At 40.8% G+C, this 20,298-nt stretch overlaps 1 protein-coding gene across 1 annotated transcript; it reads left to right on the top strand.

The window, feature by feature from the left end:
* Positions 1–832: 832 nt before the first annotated feature.
* Positions 833–19,732, top strand: IL17RB (interleukin 17 receptor B). Its single transcript, XM_060766060.2, has 11 exons — positions 833–956; positions 7,695–7,719; positions 8,648–8,773; positions 12,430–12,545; positions 13,681–13,807; positions 14,502–14,549; positions 15,467–15,621; positions 15,827–15,892; positions 16,635–16,719; positions 17,828–17,929; positions 19,167–19,732. Exons 1-11 carry the CDS (start codon positions 897–899, stop codon positions 19,730–19,732), a joined length of 1,476 nt encoding a protein of 491 aa, XP_060622043.2. The 5' UTR covers positions 833–896.
* The last annotated feature ends 566 nt before the right edge of the window (positions 19,733–20,298 follow it).

The following is a 20,298-nucleotide window of genomic DNA, read 5'->3' as shown; positions in this document are numbered from 1 at the left end:
TGGCAGATGGCCATCCAGCCTCTGTTTAAAAACCTCCAAAGAAGGAGCCTCCACCACACTCTGGGGCAGAGAGTTCCACTGCTGAACAGCTCTCACAGTCAGGAAGTTCTTCCTCATGTTCAGGTGGAATCTCCTTTCTTGTAGTTTGAAGCCATTGTTCTGCGTCCCAGTCTCCAGGGCAGCAGAAAACAAGCTTGCTCCCTCCTCCCTCTGACTTCCTCTCACATATTTATACATAGCTATCATGTCTCCTCTCAGCCTTCTCTTCTTCAGGCTAAACATGCCCAGGTCTTTAAGCCGCTCCTCATAGGGCTTGTTCTCCAGAGGCTTGATCACTTTAGTCGCCCTCTTCTGGACACATTCCAGCTTGTCAATATCTCCCTTCAGTTGTGGTGCTCAGAATTGGACACAGTATTCCAGGAGTGGTCTAACCAAGGCAGAATAGAGCATGGGGAGCATGACTTCCCTGGATCTCGTGCACCTTGCTGATTTTTTTCACCCCGGTGCCACTTTTTTTTTTTGCCTGCCAGAGTGAACAGTAGGCAAGAGGACATTGGGACTTCCTTGAATGCCTCTCACCTGTGGGGGAGGGGGGAAGGGGGCAAGGCGGGTGCTGCAATGGGGCTCCCCCCGGGGGAAGCAGGTGGCTCGGGCAACCTCAGAAGCCAATCGGGAGCCCTTTAGCGACAAGGAAGAAGGCGCGCCCTTGGCTCCCTGCTCTTGACTGGTAGCGAGAGTTGCAGGCTGGGGCGAGCACGTGCGCGGGCGGTGGGGGGGGGGGGGATGGATGGGGAGGCATAAATTGGGCTCAGGGAGCCCGCCAGCCCCACTTTCACGCCGAGAGGAGAAAGCCAGCGTTTTGCCACCGCCGAAACCTGCGTGGCGCGGAAGGGGGGATGCTGCTGCTGCTGCTGCTCTTGCTGAGCGCGGCGCTGACTTTGGGAGAAGCCCAGCCGGTAAGCCAAGCCTTCTACTCCCTGCCGGCTTTTGCGCCTTCGAGTGTCCTTTTTCTGAGTGGCTCTCACACACAGCCCTGGCATCCACGAGGACAGCCGCGCCATTGAATGAATGCAGCTCCACAACACTTGATCTGCGCGCCGGCCTCATCACACTAGAGAGAGAAAAATCCACTTAAAATTCGGTTGCTGCCTTCTGCAGAATTCTGGGGTTTGTAGTTTAGGGAGGAGCCTTTCACAGCCACACTAAACTACAAACCACAGAATTCTGCAGGAGGCAGAAACTGGGTGTTAAGTGGATTTTTTTCTCTAGTGTGATGAATTCCCCCTGGGATCACGGGGGTTGTCTCTCGCCTTCCCTGCCAAAGAGCCCTGGTGCCTCATCCAACCACAACTCCCAGGATCTCATATCATAGAGCCCAGGGAGGCAAAGCGAAGTCAAGCCGCATTCAGTCTACAGTGCAGAAGCACCCCAGGCTTGGAAATATTCAAGGTGCCTCAGGTCGCAAGTTCGAATCCGAGGAGACCGCGGATGAGCTCCCTCTGTCAGCTCCGGCTCCCCATGCAGGGACATGGGAGAAGCCTCCCATAAGGATGGTGAAACCTCAAAAACATCCGGGCGTCCCCTGGGGAACCTCCTTGCAAACGGCCAATTCTCTCACACCAGAAGTGACTTGCATTTCTCAAGTCGCTCCTGACACGATATAGCATCTATTGTGAGCCTGCTTTCCAAATAGGCATCAACCAGATCATCCCCAAATCTATTTACCCCCAAAGACATTCTGAAAAATTGGAAACTCTTTATGGACTTTTGGAGCAAGGGGAAATCAATGGTTATGGTTATTACTTCTTAGTAAATAGCTTGGTTATTTAGTTGGATCTGTAGTGGTAGAAGAATATTTTTTTTGTATGTGTTGTCGAAGGCTTTCATGGCTGGGTTGCTGTGGCTGTATGGCCATGTTATGGAGGCATTCTCTCCTGACATTTCACTCACATCTATGGCAGGCATCCTCAGAGATTGAGAGATCTGATGGAAACTAAGTAAGTGAGGTTTATATCCACAGATAGATAAATGGATAGATATGAAGTATGGTACAGCAATCTGCAGTTATGAAATGATCTCTCTGCTTGTTGAAGTTTTCTCCCATCCCCTGGTATTTGTTTGGGGTGAGATAGATCCATAGACTATTGTTGGACATTGCTGGAAAGCAGCAGCTTTACTGGTGTCTGTGGTGGGGTGAGAGAGACCCACAGACTGTTGCTAGTTGGTGCTAGGGGAAAATGCCTATCACTATGTCATATTTTTGGGGTATGGCTTATACTGCGCAAATGCATAGAAATCCTGCTATGGCTTATTTTATGGGTATGTCTTATTTTAAGGGAAACAGGGTATCTGTGGAATGTCCAGAGTGGGAGAAAGAACTCTTGTCTGCTTGAGGCAAGTGTGAATGTTGCAATTGATCACCTTGATTGAATAGCCTTAGACATTTTTTGGTATTTTTTTCTTCTGTCACATTTTGGACTTGGGGGGAGAGGGGTCAAAGTCTTTTTGTGTTTTGGTTTACCCCAAACAAAATGCTTTTATTCCTTCTGTGGCATCCTTTCTGCTTTACATACCACAAGAAACATTGAGCCTTTGTTGTCACATAGTGAAATACCAGTAACATAACCAACCGACTCTTTTGCATTCTCCCAAGAGAACAACTCGAACCTGCTTTATCTGGAACATACAGGCTTCTGCCTATTCTTAAAGGTATATACTTCTGCAACCACAAATTCTACCATCCATGGCTTGTGTATGTGTGTGTGTGTGTGTGTGTGTGTGTGTATATATATATTTCACTATTTCACAAATGCAAACCTTGATTTTGCCATTTTATTTGAGGAACACCATTGTACCACCTCATTGTATATAATACGATTTGAGCATCCATAGATTTAGGTATCCATGCTGGACCCTGCAACCAAACCAAGATCCTGATACCAAGAACTCACTGTAAAATGTATCCTGTGTAAAAAAAATTAAAAAGAAAACCTATGTAAATGGTTTGATGTTCTGTGCCTTCAAGACATTTCCAATTTATGGAGATTCCAAAGTGAACCATGGAGAATATGTGACTTGCCCAAGGTAACCCATAGGTTTCCCCAGAGTGATAGTCCAACATTCAAACCAGTATATCATGCTGGCTCCAGGTACAAATGGTACACATCTCCAAATGTCAAGTTTGTTTCCAAAAGGTACTAAATCTAAATGAATTGAAATGTGAGTTATAGGTGGCAGCCCGTAGTTGGCTACAAGTGGAATATTATGTAAGGAACAAAGCTGTCCGAATGTATTGACTCACTTTGGTACAGGGCTTGGACATTTTCATTTTATAGCAACAGAATGCATATCTTCTGCATGTTTTTTGGGGTTCCTGTAAAATTTGTTCAGGCTGGGGTGAGGACATGCCTTTTAAAAACAAACCCCACAAATAAACTGTCAAAAACATCTCCGAATGTTGCAAACTGATGTTTGTCTGCAGCATCAGTTTGATGTTGCAAACTGATGCTGCAGACAAAGAGGACATTTTTGTTTTAGATGAGGTGAACTTGAAAAAAGACAAAAAGTTATGGTTTAAGAATTATATGTTAATTAAAAAAGAATTTAAAGGTAAATTTTATTATGTGATCAGAAACATGTTTGTTGAGCATTATGGATAAACAAATTGATAGTAAATATGGACGATTTCTTCCATACATAGCAATTGCAGCAAAATATTGTCTCCTCAAACTTGGAAGTGAACTGAAGCACCAATGATGGAAGAATGGGTCTTTAAAAGTGGCTGAATTAGCCCAAATGTTGAAACCAAAACCCAAGTTAGGATAAACTTCATGACCAAGCAGGGATTTGAATCCAGTTTCCCAGAGTGAAAGATTGACCTGTCTATGTTTATGTTTTGAGCAATAAACAATCTATGGTTATGGTTATTTGTAATTAGCAGGATTATTTCATTTGCTCTGTAATGGAATTTTTTCTTTTGTATTTTTTTCTTTTATTACAATTTGGATTGAGGCATCACAGCTTTTTTTTGTTTTTGTTTTAGTTAGACTTTCGTGTTTTAATGTTTTAGTATTTTGCTTTAACTTTAGGTTTAATTATATGGTTTTGTTTAGCTTAGTTTTTTTTTTTTGTTTTTCTAGTGTAGATTACGTTGATCGTGAATTAGAAAAATGTCTAGTTTGGCTTTCAGTTTTGTGTGTTTTGTGGTGCAGCTTCCTTGCTCCAAGATCAAAAAATGCAAATATTTCTGGCATTCTCTCAGAGGTGGTAAGGTGCTGGGGTGAGATGGCATATTGCCACTGTTGTCTGGTGTGTGCCTGTGCGTGGAGTAGCTGAAGTGGCTCTCTGACTCCCCAGCCCTTTACTCCAGCCACCCATTCACCTCTACCTTTTTCTGTGACTGTCCATTCACTCTCCTTACAGGTCTCCAGTCACTCACCCCTTTGCTTGCTTGTCTCCTGTCTCTTTCTCCTGTGGCCAGAACACACCTCAGTTGCCCTGCCAGTGCCAGTCCCTAGGCTTTGGGAGGCTTACTCCTTCTTCTCTTGCTGCCCATGCCTGTTTTATCCAGGCAAAGGAAGACAGGAACTGAGCTCCCCTTCCTTTCTCCACCTGCCCAGTTGCCCACAGTTTCTCTACCTGAGCTTCATTGCCTTTATTTGCTCCTACCCACTGTCTCTGCTGCTCCCCTTTGCCAATTTTCATAGGGATATACAATCCTCAGTCACACAAAGCTTGCAATTCCTATTAAAAATGGTGCAGGGCAGCAGCAGAGGTGGCAGCAAAAAACCTCTCCAAAAACCTGAATAATTCAACCATGGATGTGAAACCCACAAAAGTGGAAAGCAGAATAGTTTTCTTTTCAAAAGCCCTGTCAAACATACAACACTTTATGGACTCATCACTCCCAAAATGACTGCTTCAGGAGGTTGGCAACACCATTTTATTCTTATAGATATTTTTCCTAGTGTTTTTTTTAAATGTTAAAAAAGGCACTTCTGTTCATATTATTTATTTGTCCTTTTAAAAATTGTAAGCCTTATGCAGGGAGAAAATTAGATATATGATAAAGGACAGGGTTAATACAGTGTTCACATAACCTGCTGTTAAATTGCTCTTTATCTTCTTTAGGAAGGAAAAAGGGGTAATTTAAGATGCTCAGCAGCATGAGTGGTAGCTTTTATATGGTTGATGTACACCCACATTTCTTAACAGAGTTAAGGATAGGAAACTGTTTTACTCAGGAGAAGACCATCTGGAATTGTACTGATGACCTCTCTGTTCCCTCAGACTTTTTTCCCTTCAGTTTTTCCTGTCAGGCATCGACATTGAGTGAGCTTTTATGTGCAAAACAGGTCTTCTCTTACTGAGTTACCCTCCTCTCCATGCTTTATGAGTGTGGGTGCCAGCATCATGTAGTGGTTTGAGCATTGGATTTGAACTCTGGAGACCAGGTTTTGAATTGCTGCTCAATCATGGAAACCTCCTGGGTGGCCATGAGCAGGTCACACAGACTGTGGCCCCTTCTACAACTGCCGTATAATCCAGATTAGCAAAGCAGAAAATCTGGATTTTATATGGCAGTGTAGAAGGGGCCTAAAAGAAAGGTAATTGCTAACTTATGCTTACTTACTTACTTACTTAGGCGATCCCTCATTGTCCAAGAAGGATAATCCTCCAGGGTGGGTCCGTAGGTGACTATGGAGCCCTATTCTTGATCTGCATCGTCTCCTGCAGTGAGGGCATTGGTTTCCAGATGGAAGGCAGTCTCGGATGGGGTTGGCTTGATGCGCCTTCCTCTTGGCAAGTTTCTCTCTTTTGCCCTCCATTCATGCCTCTTCAAATTCTGCAGCATTGCTGGTCACAGCTGACCTCCAGCTGGAGCGCTCACAGGCCAGGGCTTCCCAGTTCTCAGTGTCTATGCCAGAGTTTTTAAGGCTGGCTTTGAGCCCATCTTTAAATCTGTTTCCCTGTCCACCAACATTCCGTTTTCCATTCTTGAGTTCGGAGTAGAGCAACTGCTTTGAGAGACGGTGGTCGGGCATCCGGACAACGTGGCCGGTCCAGCAGAGTTTATGGCGGAGGACCATCTCTTCAATGCTGGTGGTCTTTGCTTCTTCCAGCATGCTGACATTTGTCCGCTTGTCTTCCCAAGAGATTTGCAGGATTTTCCGGAGGCAGCTCTGATGGAATCGTACTAGGAGTTGCATGGAACGTCTGTAGACAGTCCACGTTTCGCAGGCATATAGCAGGGTTGGGAGGACAATAACTTTATAAACAAGCACCTTGGTATCCCTACGGATGTCCCGGTCCTCAATCACTCTCTGCTTCATTCGGAAAAATGCTGCACTCACAGAGCTCAGGCGGTGTTGTATTTCATTGTCGATGTTGACTTTGGTGGAGAGGTGGCTGCCAAGGTAGCGGAAATGGTCAACATTTTCTAATGTGACACCATTAAGCTGTATCTGATGTAAACCTTCTTGGCAGACTTATGCAAACCTCCTTTGTATAAGTCTGCCAAGAAAATCCTCAGATAGGAACACTATAAATCAAAGTTGACTAAGGCCCCTTCAGCTCTGCCATATAATCCAGATTATCAAACAGTTAATTCACATTATTTGCTTTGAGTCTACATTGTCATTTAATCAAATTCAACTGGCAAAACATCAGTGAAATAATACTTTAAATACAATGAAACATACATGTATAATAAAGATGTGTTGCATTAAGTTTGTATTTATTTGCTTATAATTATTCTATTTCAATAATAATATATCTTGGTCAGGCCATACCTGGAATATTGTGTCTAATTCTGGGCACCACAATTTAAGGGAGATGTCGACAAGCTAGAATGTGTCCAGAGGAGGGCGACTGAAATGATCAAGGGTCTGGAGAACAAGCCTTATGAGGAGCATCGTAAAGAGCTGGGCATGTTTAACCTGCAGAATAGAAGGTTAAGAGGAGACATGATGGCCATGTATAAATATGTGAGGGGAAGTCATAGGGAGGAGGGAGCAGAGAGCAGAGCTGTCTTAGAGACTAGAACGTGAAACAATGGCTTCAAATTACAGGAAAGCAGATTTCACCTGTAACTGTGAGAGCTATTCAGCAGTGGAACTTACTGCCCCAGCATGTGGTGGAGGCTCTTTTTTTTTTTTTTTTTTGCAGGATTTTAAGCAGAGGCTGAATGGCTCTCTGTCAGGGGTGCTTGAATGTGATTTTCCTGCTTCTTGGCAGGGGTTTGGATTGGGCGCCCACAAGGTCTCTTCCAACTCTATGATTCTATATAAAGTAATAGAGTTTATGGCGTAGTATAGCATGGGATATAGTATTAGTTAGGCCTAATTTTAGTAGTTTCTCTCAAGCAACCAGAAACTACATTTATCTGGCATCTGCCAATCTCCATGGGTGCTGGTTAACATATGCTAGATCCACACTGCCCTATACCCCATGATCTGTTTATTCCAAGTTATCTGGCAGTTTGGACTCATATAATCTGGTTCAAACCAGATAATCTAGGATCAGATTCTGGGTTATAGGGCAGTGTAGATCCATCCTGAGAGTCTACTGCATCTTTAATACAGTCAAAGGTAAAGAAGATTGCTGGGAACACTGTTATCTGTAATTTGTGTTATGTTCTATAACATTCTCTTTTTCTGATTATCTGATTTCTGATTATCTTTTTTCTTTTACAGTCTATTGTGTGTCATGTAGAAAATGGTATGTATACATAAAACAAACATTTTAGATATTAACTGTGCAGCATAGTATATGGGTTATATGCTTATTGCCATTGTCTCTATTTTGTATGTAGAATCGACCAGTTCTAATCATTGGTCACAAAGGCTTAAAATTATTTGTTTGGGCGGGGGGGGGGGGGGGGGGGGGGGGTTAGGATGAAAAATAGAGAAAGATTGTGAATTAAGAAATGAAGAACAAATGATTGAAATTGAATGTTCTCTTTAGGAAGCACTAACATAGTCAGATTTTTTTTTAAATGTACTACTTTCTCTTTCAAGAGAAAGAATGCTGTTTGGCCACATTAGCCACCATGCTATGATACCATGGGAGTTGAAGTATTCCAGGGTCTTTAGCCTTCTCTGCCAGAGTGTTGGTACCTCACCAAACTACAAATCCCATGGCTTCATAGAATTGAACCATGGCAGTTCAAATGGTGTCAAACTGCATTAATTCTATCGTGTAGATGCATGCCTAGTCTCACCCTCATATGCACCAACTTGGTGTCCAGAGGAGCATCTGGCTATTTTTTTTTAAGTGAAAAAACATTTTTATCTAGGAATATCAGCAACAGATCCACTTTTCCTTCTGAACATAAGTTACTTTTCTCCTTAAAATTCTGCATCTCATCCTCTTAAGCCTATGAATTGTTGTTTATTTGTTCAGTCACCTCATGGACCAGCTCACGCCAGAGCTCCCTGTTGACCATGGCCACCCCCAGCTCCTTTAAAGTCAAGCCAGTCACTTCAAGAATGCCAGAATTAAATACTCTAATATTCCAGTTGTTCATATAATACTTTTTCTGGGCCTATAAAACTTACATGCTAACCAATGCTCATTGTTTTTAAAGCTCATCGCAAATAGATGATCCCTCAAAAAGCACAAAATTCATAATCTTCTATTTTGCAAGGGCCTTCTCCTGAGTTGTGGTGGAAGCACGATTTCACACCGTCGGATCTTTTTAATATCAGTGCCGAGATTGTTGAAATGGATGGGACATGCCAACTTAATATCACCTGGATTCTGAAGGCAGATGGTAAGTCTGATTGCAGGGCAATGGAGATATGGCAAAACTACTGCTCTCCACTTGGGGCATTTTTTGTTGTTGTGTCAGGAGTGACTTGAGAATTGAGAGAATTGGCCGTCAGTAAGGACGTTGCCCAGGAGACACCCGGATGTTTTGATGTTTTATCATCCTTATGGGAGGCTTATCTCATGTCCCCGCATGAGGAGCTGGAGCTGTTAGAGGGAGCTCATCCGTGCTCTCCCCGTATTTGAACCTGCAACCTGTTGGTCTTCAGTCCTGACAGCACATGGTTTAACCCACTGCACCACCAGGGGCTCCTACTTGGTGCAGTGCAATGAGGCAAATGGTGTCCTGAGATGGTTTTAAGCAATTTTAATGTGAATATAAGTGATTTTAATGTTTGTATATATTTATGGTTTTATGTCCCGACATTGACTGTTTGCCGTATATATGTTGTGCTCCGCCATGATCCCCCTACAGGGTGAGAAGGGCAGAATATAAATGTTTTAAATAAATAAATAAAAATAATAATAGATTCCCCAAGCAAAAAATAAAGATTGTAATAGAGCACAGCATCTACTTGGGGAATAATCTTAGGGTGCATCTACACTGTTGAATTAATGCAGTTTAGCATCACTTTAATAGCCATAACACAGTGCTGTGCAATCCTGGGAGTTGTCATTTTACAAGATATTTAACCTTCTCTGCCGAAGAGTGCTGGGGCCTCACCAAACTACTATAGCATTGAGCCATGGCGGTTAAAGTACTGTCAAACTGCAGTAATTCAGTAGTGTAGATGTGTCCCATAATAGCAGAGTAAAGGCTTCCATTCGAGTTTTAGAAAAGGGAGAATATTTGGAGTAAGGGTTAAAGTTTTTTTTAAGTAGAATACATTTATAATGAAATGGAACAGGAGGAAACAAAAGTTTTATTAGTGCATTTTAGGACCATTTGTTCCAGATACTTCCTTTTCAAATCCAATAATAGAGTCATTTTACCAGTCCGGAACAGAATCATTTTAAGGGAATTTATTTATGCCTTAGGCATTTTTGGTCATTGTTTAGTCATTTAATTTTTTTTAGCATACAGCAGAGGGATGCCTGAATGGTGCCATTATATTATTTTCATCATTTACAAAAGCATGAGTGAAACAATAAATGGAAGCAAATATATGCCCTACTTATATGAAGAAGTTCCCCAGAACTCATTTTGAGCCAGTGTTACATTTCCTGATAGAAACTCTATTTCTCTGACAATTCCAGTTTTAGCCTGTCATTTCCTAAATACCCTTCCATGATCTGATTGTGTCTGAATATGGAAGCTATGCTAAAATCTTCTGTAAAAGAAAGACAGCTAGATCAATATATACTATGCGTAGATAAGGAAAGGATTACTCTTTGCACTTCCATTTTCAGTTTTGGGAATGGGAATTCATGTGAATCTGCATTTTGTGAGATGGGGCAGGAAAATTGTGATCTAATATGTTTGTATGTGTTGTATTGTGTTAGCATATATTGTATATAGTAATATAATTAGTATATATTGCCTATAGTAATGTGTTTTAGTGTTTGCAATGATTATTGTTAGGATGTATGAAAGCATCAATATAATAATAATAATAATGCTACTGATCCTTTTATAACTGATTCGGCTGCCGCTAGATCTATCATATTTTTTATCTTGCCTCTAGATCTCTCCCCAAATATGATGCTCAGTGGTGTGATCCTATGCACACTTTTGTCATTTTGGTGTAAGATATACATAAACAAAAAGCAATTTGCGAGTAAATATTCCCATAAAGTATATGTTCTCCTCAAAACTCTTAGGGCCCATCCAGGCAGAGCTTTTACCGTGCTTTTACCGAAGGCATCCAAACGATGCCTCCGGTAAAAGCAAATTGATTTGATACAAAGCAGGAAATTCCTACTTTATCTTGAATTACCGTATATTCCGGGGTACTAGATGACTTTTTAGGCATGTAAAACCTTATAAATTTTGGGAGTCGTCTAGTACGCCGGGTATAAAATTAAAATAATAATAAAATTACATACTATGTCTGCTTTGGCCTTGGGCTCCCCTCCTCCTCCTCCTCCACCTTGGCTCATGGCGGCCTCCCGGGCAGGCTCCTTGTCCTTCCTCCCTTCCTGGCTGCATTCCTTGCTCAGGCCCAGGCCTCTCATTTGTTGGTGGCCGGTCCCCTGGGCTACTTCCCGCACTGCTCAGGCCACTCTCCTTCTTGGCCAGGCCTCGCGAGAAGTGCCTCTTCTCTGGCGAGACAACATTGTCTTGCGGGAGAAGAGGTGCTTTGCGTGAGGCCTGGCAAGGAAGAAGGAGAGCAGCCTAATTGGAAGGGCCTCCGGCGCTGCTCAGGCCGCTCTCCTTCCTGGTCAGGCCTCATGCAAAGCGCCTCTTCTCCCGCGAGACAATGTTGTCTCACGGGAGAAGAGGCACTTCTCGCGAGGCCTGGTCAGGAAGAGGGAGAGAGGCCTGAGCAGCGCAGGAGGCCCTTCTGGAGGCGGTGCAGGAAGCAGCCCAGAAGCCCGAGGACAGAAACCACCTGGCTGGTTTGGGGAATCGTCTTAAATGGCAAGTATATCCCCAACTCTCTATTTTGCATGTAAAAGTTGGGGGGTCGTCTTATAGCCCCAGTCGTTTAATACCCCGGAATATACGGTAATTAGATAGCCAATTAGATCTGGGCCTTCTGGAAGGCCTAGTTCTAATGGGGTTTGGGCCCTGAAGGGACAGACTCCTGGGACTGCTTCCACAGTCCCGGGAATCCAATTTGCTTCTTTGGGCTCAATGACCCCGAAAAAGTGAAGAGGGCAGCCACCCCCTCCCCAGGTCCCTCTCTAAAAGTTATAAATATGGGGAAACTTACAGGGCCTCTATTAGGTCTCCGGAGGGCTCCTGAAATGTACCAATGTTGTATTGCTCTTGTTATAGTTTTATATTATATATTATTGTTTTTAATTTTTATGGTGTTGTTGAACATTGAATTGTTGCCTCTGTAAACCGCCTTGTATCATCTGAGGGCTGAAAAGGGTGGTATACAAATACGGTAAATAAATAAATAAATAAATAAAATAAATACTAGGAGGCAGTGGGGGGAGCCAAACCAGCCTCCTTGTACAACATTGGAACATTCCAGGAGCCCTCTGGAGGCCTAATGGTGGCCCAGTAAATTTCCCTGTATTTTTAAGACTTTTAGAGGGGGATTTGGAGTGGCCCCACTGCAGCTCGATAGTTACCCACAGAAAAGCTCATTTTCCCCCTTGGTTGTGGGGACTTTAATCCTCTTTGGAGTGGGTTTCTTAAACCCACCCCAAAGCAGGTTTAATGTATGTCTGGAAGTGCCCTTAGTTAAAACCTTTGTAGAAAAATTGTGGTGCTTCTTTGCCTCACTTTCAGTGTCTTTCATTTTATGGTTCCTGCTTCATTTGCATACACAAAATACTCTGATTTACATATGGAAAGATAATTTGCATATAACAGATGTGCTTTTACCACCATTCGTACTGCATAGACACACAAGGCAGAAAACAGAGATTGCAATGAAATGTAGTTCTGCTACTGTTGAACTATTCATTTAGAACATCTTTTAGTAGCTTTTATCTGAAATAATATTGAGTCTTCTATTTCTTTCCTGTCTTCCTCATTTTCAGCTGGCATCTTCTACCTGAATGCCACCAAAATATGTGTGACACCTGGAAAACCATACTGTGTTAGATGCCGTTACACAGAAAAGTTTCAAAACCTAACCAAACCTGATCTTCAGAATGTAAGTGTATTTTTAAAGGTTATGGTACTATGCCATTCTTGGATTGCTGTTAACTGTGGTCAAGTCAACTTTGATTTATGGAATGCTCATGAATGAGAAGCTTCAAAATAACCCGATCTTCAACAGTCGTGCTCATGTAATGGCTTCCTTGATTGAATTGATCCATCTGAAATGCAGTCTTTGTAGTTTTTCTGCTGCCTGCTATCTTACCAAACATTATTGTTTTTTCGAGTGAGTCGTCTCTTTTTATAGGAGCACCCGGTAGCGCAGTGGGTTAAACCCCTGTGCTGGCAGAACTGAAGACCGACAGGTCGCAGGTTCGAATCCGGGGAGAGCGTGGATGAGCTCCCTCTATCAGCTCCAGCTCCTCATGCGGGGACATGAGAGAAGCCTCCCACAAGGATGATAAAACATCAAAACATCCGGGCATCTCCTGGGCAACGTCCTTGCAGGCGGCCAATTCTCTCACACCAGAAGCGACTTGCAGTTCTCAAGTTGCTCCTGACACGACAAAAAAAACCCTCTTTTTATTTATGTGGTAAAAATGCAATAGTCTCAGATTATTCATCATAGTTTCTATTGAAAATTCAGCTTCATAGGACCCATTGATTTGTCTTTTAACAGTTCACAGTATCAGTAAAAGTAGTAGTAGTAGTAATGAATTATTATCTACCTCTCCCTGTGGCTTGAGGCAGGGTACAACATTATTAAAACAAGAGATAAAACACTATTAAAACACATACAACAGGATACACAGAGTTAAAATGCAAGTTAAAATCAACTGATGAAATGCAGGTTAAAATTCACAAGCTAAAATTGACTGGATAGGTCTGCCGGAAGATATAGGTCTTAAGTTGTATCTTAAATTCTGAAAGCACATCAATAATCCTACAGCCTTATCAGCAATTCTTCCACCAAACTTTCTTGTAGGACCCTCCTTGGCATCATGTCCAACTCAATACTTTTTTTTGGCACAAGGCTGACACTAATGGAACGTGGAAAAACAAGAAATATGATTTTGCACAGCACTTTTGCTTGTATTCTGGCATCTTCATTTTACTTGGATGCAAAAATACAGCATAGTTTGGAAAACTCTGAAAGGACAGTATGACCTTGAATGCTTGTTTCTTTTCAGTGGCAATTTCACTATATTGGATTTCCTGTAGAAGAGAATAAAGAGTACATGATTTCTGCTTATAATCTACCACCAGCAAATTTAAATGAAGATCATCCAAATAAAATAGCATACCTACATTCTCCAGGTAACTGAACAAATACTTCTGCAATAAATTCATCCGACAATTACTTTCCTATAATACCGTAGTTAAAAGGAGAGCAACATTTGATACCATTAATATGTATGTTACATATTACAGCACAAGAAATAATGGTTCGGATCTGGCAAAGCTTTCCTCAATGTAAAAAGCTTTTTCAAAACCAATGAATAAATAAAACATTGGTGCATTCATGCAGGTATTATACATGGCAGGAAACTAAGTATGGCAGAGGCATCATGTTGTGTGTACAAGTAGTGATAGGTGTGCAGCTATGTAAGGTGAAAAAGGCCCTTTGTGTAACTTTTAAAAATTCTGTTATGTAAACTCGTGAAATACATTTCAAATTTGAGAAGCTGGAGGCTAAACTAAACACAATATAGCATCCAACTGTTCCTCCTTTTCCTTTCCTTTTAACTTATATAAGTGGACTAAGAGCACTGTATGGGTAAAGGGTTTAAGACTCTTACCCCACTTTTCCCATCTCAATGCCATCCTGGCAACAGGATTCCATCCATTAGCACTAAGGTAATGTTGAACAGTTCATCCTGCTAGTACATGCTTCCTAATGTCGTGCTGATTGAAATGTTTTTTTTCCCCCAGTTTGCACCTCTAATGGAATAATTTAATGCATTTTTTCACAATATCTAAATATATAAATTAAATCTTTATTTCAATCTAGATTGTCAAAATGACATTTTGAAACATAGCATCTCCTGCATAGAAAAAGGTAAGCTCCAGGTCATTTTTCACTAAAATTTTGTCCTTAACAATGTAGAACAATCTTTTTAACCTAAGCTAACATTTCTCAATACTAAAAGTAACAGTGGCCCAAAAAACCCTCTGCTAGACAATCTAACAATTGCAGGAGCACTAATTACTTTGGGTCATATGGGAAAAGGCAGTTTTTTGACCAGGGTCAATGCTTATTTGTTTTTCAGAGTCCTATTGTTACATTTTGCAGATATGCAGAGCAACTAGAGTAGGCTAAGGAAAATACAACCCTCTCCAGATACTGGAGTGCAATGCCTTGCCAGAATAGCTACTGGGAAAAGGCAGTTTTTTGACCAGGGTCAATGCTTATTTGTTTTTCAGAGTCCTATTGTTACATTTTGCAGATATGCAGAGCAACTAGAGTAGGCTATGAAAGCTTTAGTTTAGATGATGAAAGCTTTAGTTTCCCAACATATGAAGGGCCACATGTTCTCCACTCCTTTCCAAAGCTAAGTGTACCCATGTGCTCATCCCGGCACATTGTTAGTGCTTTCCAACTTATTTCCTTTCTAACAGTTGCAGCTTCTGCCATATTTTTATTTCTCAGGCTTCAAGGAATGTTTTGACTCTGCATTCCTTCACCGGCAAGGAGTTTGACTTAAATTTTCATTGTTTACATTTTGTGTATTTATTTTGTCCTAGGCTTCTGTTCACTTCTCCTCACGTGGCCATTTGAGGTGTTGTTAGGTGCACTTTTTTTACTTCTTCTTCTTCTTCTTCTTCTTCTTCTTCTTCTTCTTCTTCTTCTTCTTCTTCTTCTTTTTGCTTTGGTGCCATGATGTTCTAATTTTAAAGAATGAATAAAATCATTGTGCATGCTGACTTGGTGTGTTGACCAGTTGAAATAACCTAGAATTTCTTTGTATTTCTCAGGAAGTCTGTGGGACCCAAATATCACTATATGCTACAGAGAATCAGAAGTGGAAGTGAATTTTACAACTAGTCCCTTTTGTCCTGAATATACAATCCTCCTTTATGAATCCAGTATATTCAATGATCCCACAGTTCAGCATGTCTTTACATCTGAGGTATTTTCTTGTTCATAAGATACAAGATGGGAACTAGTTAAAAATAACTAAAATATTAGTTTTTAAAGGGTCTTATGGGCAAAGCTCCTGGGTAAGGTGTAACAATAAAAGGTATTATACATGCATGTATTGTTGTTGTTATTATTTTAAAAATTCTACAAGGGTTTATATAATATATTTTTCTGGGTTTTTCCCCATGCCACAGGGTAATGATATGAGGATTTCTCAAAGAATATCAGTGAATGATCAAAGTAGCAAAATTTTTATAGAGGTAAGATTTAAGGAAAACTATATTAATAATCCATGGAAATTCTACATATTGTTTCCAGTGAATATTTCATTTGCATGACTTTCTATTAGTGATCATATCTAAAGTTAAGTTGTGCTTTTATAAAGTATCTGTGGGAGAGGAATTATAGAGGTGGAAAGGGATGTTCTTCAAATGCTATGTAGCTGCTCCCAAATATAGTTAAAAATAATAATAAAAACTCTTGTAGCACTTTGAAGGCTAATACATTTTCTTGTATGCTTTACGGGATTAGCTCTCACTTTATCCAAGGTTTCTGGGCAGTCTTCAAAGGCAGCCCCACGTAGAATGCGTTGGAGTAGTGTATTCGGGATGTAATGAGTGTGGACCACCTTGACCAGACTTCCCAAGGAACGGGCGTAGCTGGGGCACAAATTTTAATTGGGCAAAAGCTCTCCCGACCACCATTGAGACCTGAGGTTCCAGGCTCAGTGGTGAGTCCAGGATCACTCCCAAACTGTGAACCTGCGTCTTCAGGGGGAGTGTAACCCTGTCCAACTTGTCTCATTGTTTTGAGAGATCATATCTAAGAACTACTAGATCCTCCAGCAAGATTCTATTGTAACCCTGGCAAATGCATGTATTGAGGACCTAGGAAATTCCTAGAATTGACATATTGTGTTAGATGCATGTATCACCCCTTTGTGTATAGGAGTTGTATTCTAGTTCTGTACCAATAAATGCTTTCTCTCTCCCTCCCTCCCAGTTAATTCCTTATTTTCCAAGATGTGGAGGTGACTGCCGAAGATACTCAAATTATCAAGAACAATGTACAAATTATCAAGAACAAGGTCAGATAAGAAATTCGTATTTTTGATTAATTGATAGAAATGATGAACTATAGCTAGAGAGCTGGAATAATAATAATAATAATAATCATCATCATCATATTTATTTATATCCCACCACAATCTCAACAAAAGGACTCGGGTGGCTTACAAGGCACTCCAAGGTGCACATTTAACATACAACAGGTAAAAACAGTACAAAAGTATAAAACAAGTCATATAAAATTATAACAACAACCCCCATCAACACATGTAGCATAAAATCAAAATAATACAATTTTAAAACAACAGTAGATAAAACTAATGGCTGTCAATTCACAAGGTGACAAGTGTCTGCTTCATATGGGATAGGGAGGAAGTCCTGGCTTAAGTCCTCACCCAATTCTGTGTGGACACTGGGAGAAAAGCAGGAAATAATTAGGAGTAACCCTGTTGAATTAAACTGTGGTGAAGTCTCCTTCTTTGGAGGCTTTTAAACAGAGGTTGGATGGCCATCTGTCAGGGGTGCTTTTAATGTGATTTTCCTTCTTCTTGGCAGGGGGTTGGAGGCATGGTCTCTTCCAACTCTATGATTCTATGATTCTGTGAATGTTTCTCTGATCTAACCGTGGGTGGAAATGGTTGATGGGCAGCGAGCATTCCCAACAGGAAGTGGCTCTTTCCTGGGTTGAATTTTTAAAAAAGAAGATTCATTTGTTGCAGGTACTCGCATATCAGTATATTAGCATTAGCACACCTCCACTTAACAGAAAATATGTTTATTCAGGTGCATGAGGGGGGAAAACAACAAAAAAAATTGGAGAGGCCATGGCTCTGAACCTTAAGATAATGTGAGGTATTGGAAATATGGACATCAAGGGGAGTTTGCCATGTGAAAATGAGTGAGTGTTTATTGGGAGTTCATCATGGTGTGCATAATGTGTGAGGGGTCAACAGGGTTGATGTGAACTAGGAGAATGTGATGCCAAATAGAATCTTTTCTGTTAGTGTACATAACAAGCCTATCTACTTGCATCTTATTATCCCTTCATAAAATTGACAATGCATCTCTCTCCTCACCTGTTTGAAGTTGTTTGAGCATTTATTTATGAGTCTAATTTTTCTATCCTAGAACCTGAAATAGCTTTGGCAGGCAATTATGTTTACATAACAGTGGCTTTACTTCTGATCATATGCACATTTACAGCTGTACTATATTTCAAGAGGAGGCATGGTAAGAGTTTCTTTCATTCTAACGAGAAAAGCCATAAGACCATAACACTTTTGCTACCTATGTACGTGTGGGGATGTCATCTCAATCCTCAAATACTTGTGGTATGGAAGGAGGAAAGCTTTATTCACATTTGACTTTCATTTATTCCCTTTCTGCAAAAATACATATATTTGAAACCAATAGAGTGGAGTAGTTTTTCCCCCCATTGTGATACATTTGTTTCTCAGCGTACTCTTTTGGATCCATGATAGAATTTATTTATTTATTTACTGCATTTCTATGTCACCTTTCTCAGCCCGAAGGCAACTCAAGGTGGCTTACACTGGCACAATTCGATGCCATGATGAACATAAACAAAATTAAAACAAAATTAAAAACATTTAACACACATTATAAAAACCCTGTAAAAAAGCATTAAAAGCATAAAACACCAGTAACTTCCTATTAGCTCATTTTCCAAAGACATTGTCAAGCCGTTCCATGTTCATTCTTTCTTGGGTTCCATATTCATAAATTACACAGCGTTTTCAAAGGCTCGTTCAAAAAATCAGGGTTTTTTTCTAGAATGTCAGTAGGGAGGGGGCCGATCTAATATCCTTAGGGAGGGAGTTTCATAGCTGAGGAGCCGCCACTGAGAAGGCCCTGTCTCTCGTCCCCACCAGGTTGCTAGTATAGGACTATGTCCAGAGTAGTATCACATGCTTTAGGTCAGATCCAGTGTCCCTTGAGCACTTTCCCCTCTTCTCTTCCATCTGGGTCTGCAGAACAATTTTACATTGGTGCAGATGGCCACAGTGAATGTGCTATATTTTATGTTCCTAGACAATACCGATTTCTAGATTTCCTCTTATTGTGTACCTTCAGGTTGTTTCCTACTTACAATGACCCTAAGGTAATCCTATTATAGACTTACTTGGGGCTGGCAGTATGTGACTTGCTGAAGGTCACACAGTGGGTTTCAATGGCCGAGTGAAGATCCAAACCTTAGTACCCAGAGGCATAGTCCAACACCCAAACCACAACACTATGCTTACTCTCGCCTGTCAATAAATTTCTTTCTTTCATCTATCTTTTAAAAATATGCATTTGTAGAAAGTGTGTTGCTTTAAAAAATATGCATTTTTAGTAAGTGTAATGCCCATGATAACAAATGTTGGTTTTTTTTATTTAGAAAAGCTACTTAAATCTGTTTGTTCCAGAAGGCTTTAACAGTGTGTACTTTTAATTTTATTAATAGGTGTAGCCAACAACAGGGTTTTCTTCTATCGTAAGGTGAAACCCATACCTATCAGAATCCTTATTATATATTCCCCGGATGCTTGTTTCCAACATATAGTCCTTGTGTTTGCTGAATTTCTACGTGAACGTTGCCGGAGTGATGTCGCAATAGATGTATGGCAAAGAAGGAAGATTGCTGAAACAGGACCAGTGCAGTGGCTTGCTTCTCAGAAAGAGACAGCAGATAAAATCATTTTTCTCAGCCAAAGCCATATGAGTACAGTTTGCGATTCAGTTTGTGAAAAATCAATTGAAAACAACAAAAACTCTGAAAGTATGTTCACTCTTGCACTGAACCTCTTCTGCAGTGACTTGAAAAATCAATCTTCCCTTCACAAATATATGGTTGTGTCTTTCAGTGAAACACAACAGGCTAAGAGTATCCCGAGTCTTTTGAACAGTTGTTCAAAATATTTTCTAATGAAGGATATGGACTCCTTTTGCAGAGACCTCTCCCTTTCGCTGCATGAAGGAACAAAGACAAAGTGCAGTTGGAGATCTAAGATGAAATTCATGAGTCTATAGTCGATAATACCATACTTGAAGCAAATTACTAGTAGAGGACTATGTTCAGGATAGGAGGAATCATGCAGCCCCCAGATGTTGCTGTATTACACTTTTCATCAACTTTAACCAGCACAGCTATGAGAAATGCTGGAAGCTGCAGTTCAGTATTTGGAGAGCTGCATGTCTATAGGGCCATGGCTGCACCCACACTGCAGAATTATCAGTCTGATACCACATTAAATACCATGACTCAGTGCTATGGAATTCTGGGCTTTAATCATTGACACTGATTAAAAAATCCAGGTTTGATTCCTATTCTTTCTGGGGTACTTTTTGGAGAAGCATACATTTGAAAAAGCAATCTGAAGATATCTCAAGAAACTTCTAGAAGTTGAAAGAGAGATCTACAGCTACAACTGAAACAAAAAGTCCTGGAAGGTAACAGAACTTTCAGCCAGTGTGGATAGGCCTTTTGGGTCAAATGAGTCTTTCATCTTAAACTGATGGAAACAATGTTGTTTTCTAATGATATACAAAGAAAGAAGTTTTGTTTGTGTCTGCGTGTAAATACACACCTGCACTTA

Source organism: Anolis sagrei, chromosome 2, assembly GCF_037176765.1.
Source record: "Anolis sagrei isolate rAnoSag1 chromosome 2, rAnoSag1.mat, whole genome shotgun sequence".
NCBI lineage: Eukaryota > Metazoa > Chordata > Lepidosauria > Squamata > Dactyloidae > Anolis > Anolis sagrei.
The sequence above is the reverse complement of the archived record's forward strand: the minus strand, read 5'-3'. Positions and strand labels throughout refer to the sequence as shown.

Bases quoted from the DNA above. Each gene is read 5' to 3' on its own strand.
- IL17RB (XM_060766060.2), top strand. From the start codon at position 897: ATGCTGCTGCTGCTGCTGCTCTTGCTGAGCGCGGCGCTGACTTTGGGA. The intron at 957-7,694 runs GTAAGCCAAGCC...TTTCTTTTACAG, and splicing joins CTTTGGGAGAAGCCCAGCCG to TCTATTGTGTGTCATGTAGA. The intron at 14,550-15,466 runs GTAAGCTCCAGG...TGTATTTCTCAG, and splicing joins CATCTCCTGCATAGAAAAAG to GAAGTCTGTGGGACCCAAAT.